Below are 16537 nucleotides of genomic sequence, written 5' to 3' on the forward strand. Positions count from 1 at the left end.
CGAATGTTCATCACTTTATATCAAAACTGTGATGAAATTATAAACTATTTTTTATTCTTTATTCTAATGTCAGGGAAGATCAGTAAAGCTGCAATTTATGGGATCTTAGACAGTTATAAGGATTGACATATCGCAACAATCGTAAACGCTGTGTTTATATCCAGGGACACCTATACATTAAAAACGCATCAAAGAAAAAGTGCTGCACTATCATCATCTTTCTATACATCGTTAAGAAAAAATAAATTAATAGTGCAATGAACAACTCTTCCGAGGGTTTCCATTGGTTGACCAAAAAAACCGATTGAGAAAACTCCGGGACCTTTTTCCTGTGATCCTTCATCTTTGTTTCGAAGGACTTTGATGATTTTGCGATCAGTCAAGGTAATTCATTCCGGGTAAACGAACGGGAAATACAAAGACGTCATTTTTGTGTGATAGTAGTTGCGTCACGTATGAAGAAGATTTATTCCAATGATTCAGTGGGTATACTCGAGCGATGGATCGTCAGAGTGTGGACTGGCCGGATTTGCGTCATTGAAGATATACGCGACGGCCACCGGTGATCGAAAAGGGCGCAACGCACGGGATCTATAATCGTGATATATTCAACTCTTTGATGCGTATATTTGGATTTCAGGCCAGTGCAAGGAGCTAAATCTTCCGGCGAGGATCATCGTACAGCATCGGCATGGAAAACTCACCGCGATCCGGGCTTTTAATTATTTCATTGGATCACGATTAGTCGGTACGAACTATTCGCTTCTGTTTTAATTGCAACGCGAACCGAGAAAAGTGGAACAAATTTTTCTGATTGAATCGCAGTTAAAATCTCTCATCATACCGTTATTATACTCTTTCTCTTGACCAATGTCAATCCTCCGAAGAATTCATTTGCTTGAAAAAATTGCACAATTCCGTTTTCTGATCTATATGCGCTTCTGATGACAGTCGACTAAAAATGTGTACTTTCTCGGTTTAATATTAGAATGCACGAGTTTTTGGGCTTTTTAGAGTATAGCTAATAAATATTGCAGAATTAAAATCTTTTTATAAAACTAGGGAAAATGAAATATTGTATATTGGGATCGTATAAAATTGCAAAGAGAAAGGCGTTGCATACGTGTAACATCGTGCAGCAAAGGATTAAAAGTGTAACCACTCACGATCCAAAAGGATTATAATTACAAAGAGAATTCTCGCGCGTCTAATGCATGCTCGTGAAGACGAATATTATTAGCAAGAATGACAACACTTAATGTTTTATCAAAGTTAGTTGGAAGTTTAAGGTCGATCGAATGGATTGTTTGAATTGTGGAAAACCACAAAGTTGATGGCGTAGGGTTGAAAGGGGTAAAAGCAGATGGAGAAGCGAGGCCCGGCAGCACGCTCCGCCGCTTCGCTTCCTGCAAAACTGCAGGAACTCGCTCGAGTCAAACGAGAGCCACGATGCTCCCTCTATGGCACCAAGGAAATTAAAAGAGTACAGGAAAATAGAAAACCAAAGGCAATTTGACTTAAAAGGTTTCCGAATCCTCCAGAGATTCGGTGGGAATTAATATTCTTCCGAGGAATCTTTATTAAGAAAAGTTAGGTCAGTTTTTGTCGGGTCAAAGGAACGCAAGAAGATTCGTGGCTGTGATAACCGCCATTATCAGAGACGCGTGTCCGAGTAGGCATTCGCACACGTACAACAACTAACATACACAGATACACACAGACACTAATATAGAGAGAGAGGAGTAAAATGAATTGTCTTGCATTTTGCCAGCGAGCCTCGACCTCGATTTTCAGGATGCAGGCCGTTTTGCCTGAACGCCCGAGCGTGACCGGCTTCTTCAACCTCCCCTTTTATTTTTTACTTCGCTTCCCTTCCCCCTCCCACTCGACCTCGCAGACGTAAAAATCAACGAGGCAAATTACGAAGGAACAATTAAGATCAAAGCACAGAGACGCGATAAAGAGAGCAAAGTTTAAAAATACTTGGAGTTGCCCAAAGTTTGTTTTCCGAAGAAACATTTCGTAGGATAAAAAGTCTGATCGGAGACTCTCTTACGGGAGTCGATGAATCGAAGATATTCATATAGGATTTTGATAAAAAATGAAGCCGTCGATGAAGTTTGGAGAGCACGCGGAGACTGCACTTGGCATCGAGCAGAGGATACATTGTTCATTTGAAGGTTTTTATTTGCTGAAACTATATAAGCAGGCTCGGTGGTGGCACGTGGCCATTCACTCGTGAATCCCAACTAGCGCACGACTAACTATGTAGACAAACGACTGGAACTTTTCATCGCCGACCAGTCGGTGTGATAATGACCGAACACGCCTGTTGAACGACATCCATTGTGTCCTTCGCACATTGTTGAAAACTCATTGTCAACGAGTGTCGGGAGCGAGGCGTTTGCGGATCGATCCGGAGCTAATCCACCGAAGCATCCATCTCTCTTCCCAGTGTTTCACGTAAAATTCCGATGCCAGGGTAGTGGCGTTTGTTCATTTAGGGGGTTTGCAGCCTCGGTTTTTCGATAAATCCCTGCTGGCCTGTTGATATATCGTCAGAAATCGCTTGGTTAAATAAACGTATCAAAAATAGTCCGTTGGCTGGTGCTGCTGGCTTTGGCCGATCAACGTAAACAGATGATTCTCGACTCAGTCCGAGATTACTCGCGGGTAAGGGCAAAAATTAATTAAACGCCAAATTGTTTGCTTCTTCGAGAACAGTGCGACCAATCGGATTTCAGGAGGATGGAGAGAAGAAAATTGCGAGCGATGAAGCTAGTGCTTAACGAGTGGAACGATACGGTTGTCCGGAGTGAAAAGAAAAGAGAACAGTTTTACAGTTATCCTTCGCAACAGCTGCGGAATTCATTATCCTGCCTTAGTCCTATAGCCAGCGAGTGGGGGAATGAAAAAATGATCAAAACACGAGTTTACGAGCGACTCGCAATTACAGCTGATGGAAATTTATCGTAAATTGTAAATTTCAGACCATCGTCATTGTTATGCTAAATCCAACCTGGCCGAGATTTCACACTTGGCACACGGAATGCGCACGTGATATTTTTCACGCCGGTATAATCGACCTCTCGATTTTTCCGGCCGAGATATCGATGATAATACCGTTAGTTCCGTTCCCACCGCGAGACATAAAAGAAGCGAAAATCCAAGCCGAGTTCCCGAAGTGAATTTCAGGATGTAGGGGGAGGGAATACGGTCCAACTGGAGATTTGTTCGCGGGATAAAATGGGATAAGGCGGCAACGTAACTGGCGCATAGCTTTCCGGCCATTTCGTTCCAAAGAGTGAGTCATGCTCCTATATGATTCCAGGGACTCTCCGCGGATGCTATTATATTTTACGTCGCTTTCCTATTTCGCTTCTTTCATCCCGGGCGAGAGTCATGCGTGTCGTTGCATCATTTTGCTTTCACCCGGACATTCCCAGACGAGAATCGCGCAAATTTAATCAGTGCCTCGAATAAAAGAGGCTGCTTTGTCGTTAATTTGGGAAATGAAAAATTAAGGGGTTGGTTTATTGTACACGACTCAAAAGAAAATTTATAAACTTTTTATATTAAAGATTATTGCGTACAATTCGGTTCTTTTTCCCAGAAATATTTTTTCCAAGAGGATTAAATAAAATTTTATCAAATCCTCTTAAATCACATATTTCCATAAAAAATACTGAAATTGATACAGTGATCTATTAAATAAAAATATTTGAAAATGCTCTTTTTCTATAGTGGCTTTTACACTAGACTAACTCTTTGATAGATGTACGACTAAGCTATCCTATTACAACCCTTTTGCCCTCTGTAGAGTGACAAAGAGAGAAAATCTTAGGACGAAGAAGAATTGGAAGATCCATGGGCAACACACTCGGATGACGTTTTATTTATCGAGACGCGTCAGAGTTGTGAAACCCAAGGACGCAACCAGTAACGTTGTCTGTTTATTTAGTCATCGACCCAAGAGTTTTCGAGCACCCTTCTCGCCCTCTATTTGGACTTTCCTTTTTTTCGCAAACCCTCCAATCTCCCTAAACTACCCTCCACCTCCTCAAAGTAACTCTTAAACATCTCCAAAAGGAGAAAGAGACAAACTTCCTTCTAATGACTCAAAAACAATTGATTCTGCAGTAACTATACGACGGAATATAGCGAATTCACAAAAATAAAAATATAATTCGAGAGAGAGAGAGAGATACGAGACGCGGATTTTAATTTACTTCCGCTTTCAGACAAATTGCGTTGGCGATCACAGGGGAGTAACGATTGAAACGCGAGAAGCAAGGGCTGTCAAGGCCGGAGTTTTCCCCTCTGTTGAAAGGGTCTGTCCGAAATTCATAGCGGACTTCATAATCAGCCGGAGGGAGTAGGAGGGATATCAACGCAGGGATGGAATTAATCGAGAGTACAAGCCAGACTCCGTGCCTCGGCTACAAAGCATTTTTAATTGCCGTAAAACTCCCGAGCGATTGTTTCATTCCCGTATCAAAGCCTCCCTCGGGACTCCCTTTTGCTCGTCGAGTCTCACCCCTTGCTCTTGTCCAAATATCGCCGGCAGGTCCACGTCGCGTCGATACTTTACCTTCCTGCTACGTCCTTTCTAATTGCGACTCGAATTTCGACCATCGAGCTGCGTCTACGCGTGCAATCGAACAAGCAGGTAAGGCGAGAGAAACGGTGAAAGGCGAGCAATTTTGCGCTCATTTTCAATTGGTCTGCCAAGATCGATATATCGAACTCGGCGAAATACAGCGGTGGATTAGTCGACGCGATGGGGCTTTTCGCCAGAGTAGGGCTCAATGACCTCGCGAGAAAAGCTCGACGGGCTTGGAAGATGTCCTCCTATAATCGAGTCTCCGCTGAGACGGAGGAACAAAAGTACGAATAACGAGACGCGTTTCTCGTTTTTCGAATCAAAGGGATCCGGTAGGGGAGAGATCCCTGTACCTTGCGATGTGCCGCAATTTGTGCCTTGGGACACTCGTTAATTTTTCTTGAATCATAGGAAACTTCCAATTTAATTTAAAAGACGAGTAATGTCCACGTATAATTTAAATATATATAACAGTCTTATCAAACTATTATTTGTATGTTACAAAAACTTAAAAAAAAAGTGTCCCAAAGTACAAGTCTCCCCTAGAGATGAATCTTCGGTCCAAGGACGATGAACAATCCAGATACACGAAAAAGATCATAAAAAAACTGGTATGGGAAGAAGAATTCGTGGAATTCGACTGGTAAATTCTAGAAAGACATACTAACCGAACTGAGCGTGTAGTTGCTGAAGACACCGGGGTGGTTGATGCCGCCGAAGGGGGATGAAAACTTATGAAAGCGAACCGCGGTAGTGGAGAGCGAAGCGTGAAGTGGTGGTTTGTGTGAAATAACCGGGAGGAGGGATGGGAAACGCGAAAGGAACGCAAACATGCATGAAGAACGAGCGACTAACGAACGAACGAGCGTGTAAAAATGAGTGAAAGGGTAACTCGCCGGAGAGAATTTGGAGGCATCTGTGCTCGTATGGGTGAGACATACATCTCTTAAAAAAGAGGAGAAAGAAAGTTGTTATATATATATTTATATATACATTACGTGGCTGCGTATCCCTATATATATATATATATATAAATCACTCTGAGCGAAACGTTTTACATTCGAATTTGGCGCGAAGCAGGAAGGAGGTCTGGCAGAAATACGGTGTAGCTAAGAGTTAGGGATGCCCGAAGGGGAGAGTCGCTGGTGCACGAAGAAGTTGAGAAGCACGTAAAGGTAGGAACGGAGAAGGTAGACGAGAAAGGAGTCCCCTTTATGGCAGGAGGGTGAATCAGTATGACGCGGTGATTCCGTATGAGTCACCTCCCTGTTGGAGGGGTTCCCGCAGACAAAGGGGAGAAGCAAACGCATGGAGATGGAGGGAAAGGAAAATGAGAATGATAACGTTGGAGGGTGTGCGGGATAAACCGTTTGCTTTCCTTGACAACCCCTCCCTCTCTGTCCCTTTTTAACCAACGTCCTTCGTGAAAATGCCACCAAACAGAATCCAGATCGGTCCATTGATTTCGGAATTACAACCTCATCCATACCGACCTTATCAATTTCGAGAAGCTGATTTATCAACAATTTCGTCATTTCGATACGAATCGTGGTTTTGAGAAATTCTTTTATTATGTTATTTTAATTCTACTTATAACGATAATATTTACCGAGAAACGTCGCTTCGGCCGTTTGAAAAATGCGCGAAAGCCCGCGTCGCTTCCGAAAGTGTCCCGAGTTCCTCGGCAGATGGCGCGACGAGTAGGAGAAGAGCAGAGCGAGAGTATTATCGCACAACTACGCACAAAAGACTGTTAAAGCTGCGTTATGATACATCGGATCGTTCCAGAGACTCGACTGGCATTAAAATCGCGCAACGCTCGGGGAAAACTCCTGAAAATCCAACATTTCCACGAAAAAATTTCATCGCCTAGTCTTTCTTCGACAATTGCTTTGGAAGAAATTGCGTCAGCCGTCGCTGTTACTTTGCGAACGTTTTTAATATTTTTCTCAAGACGAAAAGGAACGGAAGTTGGATGAGATAATAGGAATTTTGGAATAAAAATGATTTTCATAGCTGTTGCCAGTTACGAGTCAGAGCTGTTATTACGTTTTCATGACATTGTAAAATAGCCAGACGTCAAATTATCCTGAATTACCAAGCGCGTTACATCATACCGCCTTTGTTAGGTTAGATAAGGCCAATGTAAAAACTAATCGTGTGAAAAATAATTAGAATTATCGAACGACAAAGAAGAGTTTTCTCGGGCTAAAAATAAAAGAAGGCGGATATTATTCCGGGAATTTATTCAAACCGGACAACTTTATTTGCTGCCTGATATAAAATTGTTGGAAGAAAGTTTGGATTTTTGGCCAATTGGGTTATTAAGCGAAGGATCGCGAGTATTTTCGTATCGGGCCGTAAAAGTGCCGGGGGAAAACATCGTTCGGGTCTCCTAATTTATTCGAGTCATTTCTTAACGCATTATCTTAATTTGGATTATTTCGCGAGAGTAAACCAGCTGGAATGATGGGTGATGGGTATTTTTATATGGTAGACCCGTAAAAGTGTTGGAAGTAAATATCGTATCGCTCGGTTAATATCTCAGAGTGGTTTACTGCCACTTCACGATGGACATGCTCGCCCCCTGCGCATATACTCGTCGATCGGAAAACAATGAGTCGAAAGCACCACTTCCGGTTGGCTGCCAATAAAATTCTCCAACAGGAGAAAGCCCTGCTTTCACGTAGGCGAGCCAAATGCGAACGTTCCAATAATAATCCCCGGAACCCGGTCGACCTTTGATCAATCTTTCAACGTTAACTCGTTTACCTCAGTTTATGCACAAAGCGCAAAAATTTGTGTAGGAGCGAAAAGGTTCGCTGGATTGGATAAAACAATTCGAAGATGTTTACGGTAGAAATTGTGAATGCGGGAGTTTGCGTGGGTGAAGAGTCTAGTTTGGATATAACGAAGCTTCGATCGCAATCGCGTCTATCGATCACTCGAACAACGTCGGGTTGAACTCGTTAATAGAGCTTGCGGGTCAATAATAATTGATATTGAACATCTCGCTTGGTACGAGCTTCTCTTCGGGTAAAATCCCATGGAACAACGGAGACGAAGAAAAGGAAAGCTCGAACGTTTCTTCGGATTTCTCCATTTTCACGAAAATCCGTAAATAATACCTGCAAATATGCTGTGAATCGAATCGACGATCTACTTCGATGGGACTGTAATAATTGCAAGGAAAGTTGAAGAGCAAGATGAATTTTCCTAAATTATGTTCATGATCGTATCGATTTGCAAGTGGTCGCGTCAAGTCAACGAGTAATTTGAGTCGCGTTTCTTTTCGCTTCGTTTTACTTTCACCCCCTTTCGATACCACTCGATAAGAGGTAACGTCGATACGAAAACATCGGTTTTTCAGTAAATGCAACATCTATTAAAAGACGCAGGAATAATTCGGAGTAAATTGGATTCCAATGAACGGTGTAACGAAGAGATTGCTTAAGCGACATTGAGAAAACTCGAGAATACTAGAATCATTTCGTTTAGTTTTTCCAGTCACGTTTGCTCGTGCATCATCGTTGAGAGAGACGGGATATGCCGACTATCGCATTGAAGCTGCAGAACTGGCAGCTTCTGACTCCGTTATGTCGTCGGGACAACTGTAACTGTTGACCCAGTCATGCGGGGTCACTCACGGGAACAACCAGCAGAAGAATTTGAAAACAAAAACTGTATCACGTTAATGAATCATTTGGAGATGCGGTGGAGTTCCAACGGTAATTATGTGAAGTAAATAAAAAACGCCATCACGATACTTCATCATACAGCAAGTTTAGTTCTCCAAGCCTCAAAACTATTTTTAATTGGAGCTATCTTAACAAATCTTGATCGCAATGCTTTAATTTACTGTATTTATAAGATGGAAATAAAAAGTAATTTTTATAGAAAATATTTAAACTAGAAATCGAGCTGTGTTGAAGACCTTTGATACATTTACATTTATAATTGTCGAGAAGATGAAAATGTGTGATGGCAAAAGCGTTTGGGAAGAGAGTGAAAGACTCGGGATTTGATTGGTCGTTGGCCGAGGTCAACACTCATTTAATACGAGTGACATCCTGGCTTCGTTTAAAGGGAATAAAAGGCGGCTAAGTGGGCTTTACGGGGCCCGTTGGTGCCGGATCCGCCACGTTTTTGCTGTGGACACGTCGCAGCCTGTTTTTCACCTTTTCAATCCACCCATCGTGTGTATGTGTGAAATCGGATTGCCTTCCTCGTATTCTCCCCGTTTACCAAGGCGAGAAATAACAGAAAAGAAAGAGAGGAGAAGATGAAAAAAGAAATGGTGAATCTGTTGGATTTGGCTTTTCATTTCCGGTCAGTGGCAGTGATCGACGTTATCGGCAGACCGGCTATTAACGGTCATTGAAATTTTTCGAAATGGACTCTCCTCGCGAGTCCCGTAAGTAGGTAAGTGGGCTCCTTGCCCGTGAATATTCGAGAGTGTCGCGCAGCCTACGCGTTCGGCTGCGAAATTTACAATCGCGCACGCCTCTCGTACTCGCACAAAGCATGACGATAAATAATTCCATACCCCTTTTACCAATACCCCTTTGCTCGGTAGGAGGAATAATAAAGTGGGATTTATTTTACATGGATTTTTTCATCCAAACCAGAAGAAACGTATAACAGAGGAAAATAGAAGCAGAATTGACAGGCATCCCTGATAATGCGACAAGTGTTTTGAATTAATCGATAAGTGACGAGACAGAAGTTGAGCGGTGAATCGTGACTTTCCATTGGAGATTTCACGAGGGCCCGCATCGAAAGTCCCGGATGACGCCGCCAGGGTCCGGTATATACGAGGGACTCCCAGCATCGACCTTGAGAGGCGAACAACGGGCTGAGCGAGCCAGAAAAACAAGAAAAGGTAACGGTAAGCGTCTTAAAACACAGGAGTATCCTTTACCGAGAATACTTTTCACGCGCGAAGCAACTCTAAAAATTGCCCAGTCTCTCTCGATTCTTGGAACACCCTGAACGACGCTCGCGATAAATATCGCAAAGCCATTTTCTCTCTTAATCCGCTCCGAACACTACCGTTTATTTCCAGCCAAGCCCGGATCAATGACGATAGTGACGTTTTTCACGACCCCCAAGCATCTTCAACGTTCCTCCGCTACTCTCACCAATCTCCATCGTGCAATTAAACATCACGGCAAGCTCAAGGCGAGCCATGATAGAGTATAATTTCGATTTCGAGAGAGAGGGAGGACTGTTTTCTCGATTTCCAAAAGAACTTGAAAATCTGCTTTATTATTTATAGTCTTCTCTTGCAACAAACTTGACGAAGCAGTTTCTTTTTCTCTGAATTTTTCGCAATATATTTGAACGACAAATTGAAAAGTGGGACAATCATTTATTTTTACTCACCGCGGGACTCTTTCTCTCGTCAGCCATTGTTTGTCTGCCTGAAAAAGAAACAGAGACAAACGATTAGATAAAATGCGATAGATCGGTCGTATCTTGGAGCGAGGATAAGCGTTGAGGAATTATTCGAAGCTGCAAGTATTAATTCGGGATAGAGATAAAGTTTTTCGGCTATATTATATATGGAGTCACTCGGGATAAGAGGATGTGCAGTATGTTAGATTATGCAGGGGCTGAATTTTACAGTGGGGAGAAAGGTAAATGTATCTACAATATCTTATTAGTTATTGAATGCCTTTATTGAGACTACATGGTAGATGTTCATATGTTATTGTTTCGTTGAAATCCGATGTAAACATTAAAACTGATGGCTCAATTACTGAAGTTTCCTTGTCATCAAAACATTGCTGTACTCAATATAGGTTAGCTAGCAACAGTAAATTGTTTATATATCTTTTGTATGGTTACTCTGGTATTCATTTCTCCATTTAAAAAACACTACACTTGTACGCAATGCGAAAACAAAAAAATTAAATTGCTTCCTTCAAAAAACCGTTACAGCTTTAACTAGCTATGCATTAGATAATAATAATATATTGGATTTTCCAGAAGTAAGAAACCAAATAATCCTGATATCAGCATTAAATTAGCTGTTTAATAACATTAAAGAAAATATGCGTACTCTTGCCCCGAGTGACTTTACACCTTGCGCGACAGATACTTCTTCACGATGCAATGAATATACATGACTCGTCGTGACTATAATCCCAACTACGACCGCGAGACAGTTTCACCTGGCGGTGCTAGGCCAGGTTCGTGCGAAACGATCCGCTACTGGAGCGATGATCGTTATTTCACTCTACATCCCAATTGTCGACTTCACTCCGACGTTTCAGTTTCATACCTCAAACCAACATTTTCCATTTCTCTTTGGAGAATCGCCTGCGTCTTTAAATTATTTTACCGCTCGCCAGTTGAACCCTGCGTGAACTCTGGAATTCCTACTCGGTAAGAATTTTCACTAGACTGGAATTCCCGCTAGACAGCAGCTCTCGATATACTCGAATTCTTCTAGGAGTATTGTCTATCAGAATGAATTACTCACTGTTCGCCGCTTCTGCAGTTTTCTCTCCCTTTTCCACTCTTCTTCTTCTCGAAGCTCGCATATCCGCGTTACAAATGCTTTTGGAAGAGGGTAGAGTGCTGAGATATGTTTAATTGTCCTCGAGGATTGGCCGGTATGTACGTGGAGAAAATCGAGTGTTTCTGGTAGTTAAAAAAATTACCAGTTACGTTTAGGAGACAGTCATGGACCTATACCATATGGTTGGCACGACTCTGCATTACAATGAAATCATTGAAAAATCGTTTCGCCTCTCCCCCCACCGACGATTCAATTATAATCCATTCCCCACATAGAGTCCACTGATGTGTGTGTACAATTGCACAGAGAGCGCAGCTTCCTTCTTTCGTTCTAGGTGAAAGCAACGAAACGACTCGGAACTCGGCTGGCCGCATCAATAGTTTTCAATAAACCGTGCGATGTATTGATTTCATAATGATTAGAGCCGCAACGAGCCGTTTCTATCTGTTCAACCTCTCTCCATCCAGCCGTGGCGAATTCGAGATAAGACAACTTTTCTCCCAACCGCAATCCATAACGCGTGTTTCTCATTCGATCGGTTTTAATATCTTCTAGTTTTTTCTTCCTATATATATATATATATATTATCCGTACAGCAGTTTCGATTCGTCTAACCATAAAATTATATACTCTTGACCGGTGACAATTGGCGAGTTTATGCGAGTTAGAAGCAAAACGCTTTGATTCATCGACTTTATCTGGATGTGACGTGATGTGACGTTTCATTGTTCGCCAACGGCGACGACTCAAAGGCTGACTTCGATAATTGTTCGATTAAAACCAGTTTCAGACAACCACGCATCAATAACGTTTTTCTCATTTTTTTGTTTCCAGCCGTACCCCGTTACAATGACTAATAACCAACGTGATACGATTAGGTTTTGGTAAACACAGATGGCCGGAGTTTTATCTACGGCTTATTTTTAGTCGTTTCTTCTCCCGGAACGATTACTCTAAAATTGCAGGGTACTAAAGAAAAAAACGATGGATATGTTTAATAAAATTTACAGAAAAATGATTCCTTCATCGCGGACAATAATCCGCATATGTGAGTGTTGAGCGAGGTAAAACGGAAAATATAGCGAGATTCGGACAAAAGGCGATCTCTGGCAATTAACTCGAAAGTTATTCGTTCCTCGATAAGTGCTGGGCGCACTGGGAATGCCAAGCATAATTATATTTTACTCTCAGGAATCCCGGGCTTCTAGAATTCTGGAACTCGGTGCTAAAGAGCAAATGGACTTCGGTTTCCGGGTTATTTCTCTGGATGTACAGAAAAGAGGAGCTGTAAGACCAAAATCGGTTTTCATGCTTCTCGTTCGATTTTTATACTCGCCTAACAATGAGAGCGAACGAAAAGAAAGCTGAATCAACACGGAAAATGATTTCTCGTTAATAAATTTTGACGACGCCTCGGGCGATAAAGCAATTTCACCTGAACTGGTACAAGGAGAGAAAAGATAAAAGTGGAATGATTGAAATGGAAACGGTGGAATTGTAGAGAATCGTTACGGGAGAATCGCGGAGAATCTATAACTTTCAGATCGAATCACACGAGCAAAGTGAATGGCTGCGTTCGAATGCACATTTGCACACACGCGTACAAACACACACGTGGAACGAGTACTTACATTTTCACTTAGCACAGGTTGTATAATACAAGTAAGTGGCGACTCTTCCGCATAATTAAAACTCCTATAGGAGAGTCTGCGCCGCTCAATTCTTTCTTAACCAACCACTCATAGCTCGAATTTCTATTTGCGAGCAGCTAATTTTCCATGAGCTATTTCGTATTGTATTTTGATTTCCCCCTTTGGCTCATCATCCAACCGTATCTCTGATTTTCCCAAACTATCCAATTACATCGGTTAATTAACATCCTAAGGACAAGTTTTCCATCTATTGGTAAAATTTGTCCGTTTTATAAGAATTCCAATCTGTGTAGTGAATTCTACTCAATTTCAAACTTTACCAAACGGATAAATTTACCAAGAGGTTTACCAATAGATGGGAAAATCATGTCTAATACGCATATGTAACGTTAAACTTCTTAAGCTCGATAATCCTTCAACCATACATTTTTTTTATCTTCCATCCACAGAATCCCATTCCGGTAGTGACATCGCGGATGCGGAAGTTCCACTGGGTCAATCCGCCACGTGTTGCTCGCCGTTTATGGGAAAGTTTGAAAAATTCAGCGTCGTGGAATGTTCCCGATGTATTTCTGGCGGATTTCGTCGCGACGTCCACGGGTGAACGACCAGAATGGAATTGAACCAAGTAGAACCGGCCGGAACGTGGGTATCACATTGCTCGGTGGATATACGTTAGTACAGAGAATCTCGAAGGAGAAGGACAGGAAGAAAAAATCCAGTAAGAACGAAAAGAAGGGGACATTAGAAGAGGAACAAAGAAACTGATGGAGAAAGGAATAAAGGAAACGTTTCCCCGAGCAAATCCTACCCAGTCGGTCCGAGTGTTCGTCCTTCGAAGGACTCGACTCGCTTTCGTTGGCTGGCCGAGCGCATCGAAAACTTGCAGACCTTGCACCAGTTTGGTCGAGGTCATTGACCCCTCCCAACATTAATTCCGAGAGTAACGGACCGTCCACACCTGGACCAGTCGCTTTAAAACCACCAAACACCAGAACATTCTTCTTCATCCAGGAGAAATGCCCGGATTAAAACGTTCTCCGGGTCCCGATCCAGGTTTCCTGCAACAAACCAAACGAAGAATTAGTAACTGCTCTCCAAAATCGATCAAAACTCCATATAAAAATCGTGCAAAGTGCGAATAGCTTCGCGTACTCCATCCAGCACCTATCGTGAAAGGTCGGGGAGGAATTTGTATCTTTCGGTATGCACCTCTCGACATTCCTGCGTCCTGCGGCTATCGTCCTCATTCCTGAGGGTCCTGCAGGGTGGCAGACGGCGACAGGGATAAAGGGGAAAAGGATGACTGTAGGAGCATCAAGATTGCACCAACTGTTCGTCTCTCTACCTTTTGCAACGCTTTTAACGATAAATTTAAAATCGTGTATCGAGCGAACGTCCGAGTTCTCGTGGTTTGTGTTCAAAAAAAAAAGCGCAGACTTTGTCGCGGTCGGAGTGACGTTTCGTGCCGACTGACATTAAAACGTCAGGTAAGGAAATGGACGCGCGAGCGCAGTCGGACGCCTCGGAGAAATCGCGCTGATCTCCAAAAAGACGAAATTATCGTAACAACCGGCCTGACGGCGGCGAGCTGACGTCGTCTACCTGGATCAGAAAAATTATAATAGTAATAATAATAATGATGACCGTAGCAGCGAAGCTACGCGTACAAGAGGAGCGCCGCGTAATGGCTATCCTCTAGCATCGAGAATAACTAGCAGCGAGAAATCGTGATGACGAAAAAAGTAATTGCTATTCGTTTAATCCCGCAGAAAAAAATTTTTACAGTTGACGAGATATTTTCTGGTATTTTGGGATTCGAATATAAGGAATCCTGTGGTTGCGAGAGGGGTGGAATGACAAAGCGTGAATTTTGATTTACGATTTTAGCGGTGTCGGATGGAGGAGGCTCCTAGCTGAGAGACTTGGCATGGTGGAAAATTATGAGCGACCGGCTAAAGTCGGTATTATGTAAGTTATCGCGCTCTCCACTCTTTCTATCTCTCTCTCTCTCTCTCTCTCTCTCTCTCTCTTACACACGCTCACAAAAATACACTGGCTCTCTCAGTCCGGCCAGTTGTGAGTCAGCAAGGCTGGAGAACACGTAGAGTGACTCGAGTTGAGAGACTCGAAACGGCCCCTGGCGGGCCGAGCACGGCCGATAACGCCCGATACACCCACGGAACGTTCGCCAATACTTAGCTTCACGAGCAGAGGTCAGGGATAAACGACCACCACTCTCCTGATAAAATTTAGTATTCTTCCTAATTAAACCCTTCGACTCTTCGTTAAAGTCCATTTAATCAATTCAACCAAGTCTCTCTCTGCTTCTCTATTTCGTCATTATAAAATTTGCCACTTGGTACCAAAAAGAAAAATCTTCTTTATTATATCATTGTAAATCAAGAAAAAAACTGCAAACTAAAATAACAATTTAAAAGTTTTTTATTTCATTTCAATATCAAAAATGCCATATAATTCATTAAGCTTCTTCGTGGGACTTGATTGATTAACGCGATAAATTTATATCGCAACGTTTTAGGTTTTGCCGGTTAGAGTGTATAGAAAATGACGGAAAGACGGAGCCTGGCGAGTGGGGGCGTGCGATTTAATGACTTTTGTCGCGAAGAAACGCATCGCCTACGCGAGATGCCGTCGGTTATCGAGGTGAAGGAGTACGGAAGGAGATCGACTGGAACCTCGCGAGATTTCCTGGTAATTACCGGTCCGTAAAATTGCATCGCGAAAGAGCCTTCGCAATAATATTCGCTTCCACGCGAGTCTTAACAGCGAGACGAAAGACTCGAGAAGAAGATGGACGCGAAGGGTCGAGGGAACCAAAATGGCGACGAAAAAAATAAAGGAAAAAAAGACGAAACGTGGTCTCTGTAATTGGTGTAACGGTTGGGACGTCACACGCGGTCCGGGTGAGTGCTATATTTATAAACACGAGTGCACACGGTGCGTCTACCGTATAAACAGTTAGCATTGTGTGTCAGTGGGCCAGTTAACACGCGAACTATGAATCACCGTAGACGGAAAAATGTGCCCAGCATGCTCGCGAAAAGTCAAGAGGCTTCGAGTTTTCGCTGTAAACAGCAGTGGCTGCTAGAATTTCGCGGAACTCGCATTATTGTGTTCGTCGAATTAGAAAAAGTCCCTTTGTTTACCAATCGCCTTCTTTTCAAAGAAACAATTCCAACCGAGAATGAAGTTGCGACGATGGATTTACAATTCAGATTTTAATGAAATTTACTTTAGAAACATTTTTTATCCCAGGATGTACTCGGTTATAATTTCTCGAAGATTAGTTGCCTATGAGAAAAGTTACGAGCATTTTTAATCACGTTTATTTATCACAGGACATTAAGGGAAATTCAAAGAGTATCTAATTGAGCTTCTAACAATTTTACAGACTTCGTTTGTTGTCAACTGTTTTTGTAAATATTTTATTGCTAATTATTTAATTTACAAGAGAATTCTATTTGTATTCAAATTTAAAGATTGTTTGCGTATAGAATGGTATGAATTTACTGATAGAGACTCTAAACTCTTCTTCGTACAGTTTTTGTTCTCCTCTTCCAACTTGTTTTGTTTACACTCATTTCTCCTCTGTTTACATTTTTTCTTGCCTCGAAAACTCTTGATCGAAATGCAATCCCATTCTTCCCGGAATTTAGCTGATTCCCGCTGACACTCTTCGCGTTAAGAGCAGTAACGCGTCAGGAAGGTGGCAGGGAGCAATTATGAACGCGT

At 42.3% G+C, this 16537-nt stretch overlaps 1 protein-coding gene across 2 annotated transcripts in view; it reads right to left on the bottom strand.

Annotated features, from left to right (window-relative positions):
- Positions 1–16537, bottom strand: part of RhoGAP19D (Rho GTPase activating protein at 19D) — a 71259-nt gene that overhangs the window by 43820 nt on the left and 10902 nt on the right. For both annotated transcript variants that reach the window (XM_066739819.1, XM_066739818.1), the window contains exon 2: positions 9989–10026. In XM_066739819.1, the coding sequence (XP_066595916.1) occupies positions 9989–10015 (27 nt within the window). In that variant the 5' untranslated portion in view covers positions 10016–10026. The remainder of the gene's footprint in view (positions 1–9988; positions 10027–16537) is intronic.

The sequence above is a fragment of the Prorops nasuta genome, unplaced genomic scaffold, assembly GCF_024137725.1.
Source record: "Prorops nasuta isolate Cenicafe-Biocafe unplaced genomic scaffold, Cenicafe_Pnas_1.2 PNAS00021, whole genome shotgun sequence".
Lineage (NCBI taxonomy): Eukaryota > Metazoa > Arthropoda > Insecta > Hymenoptera > Bethylidae > Prorops > Prorops nasuta.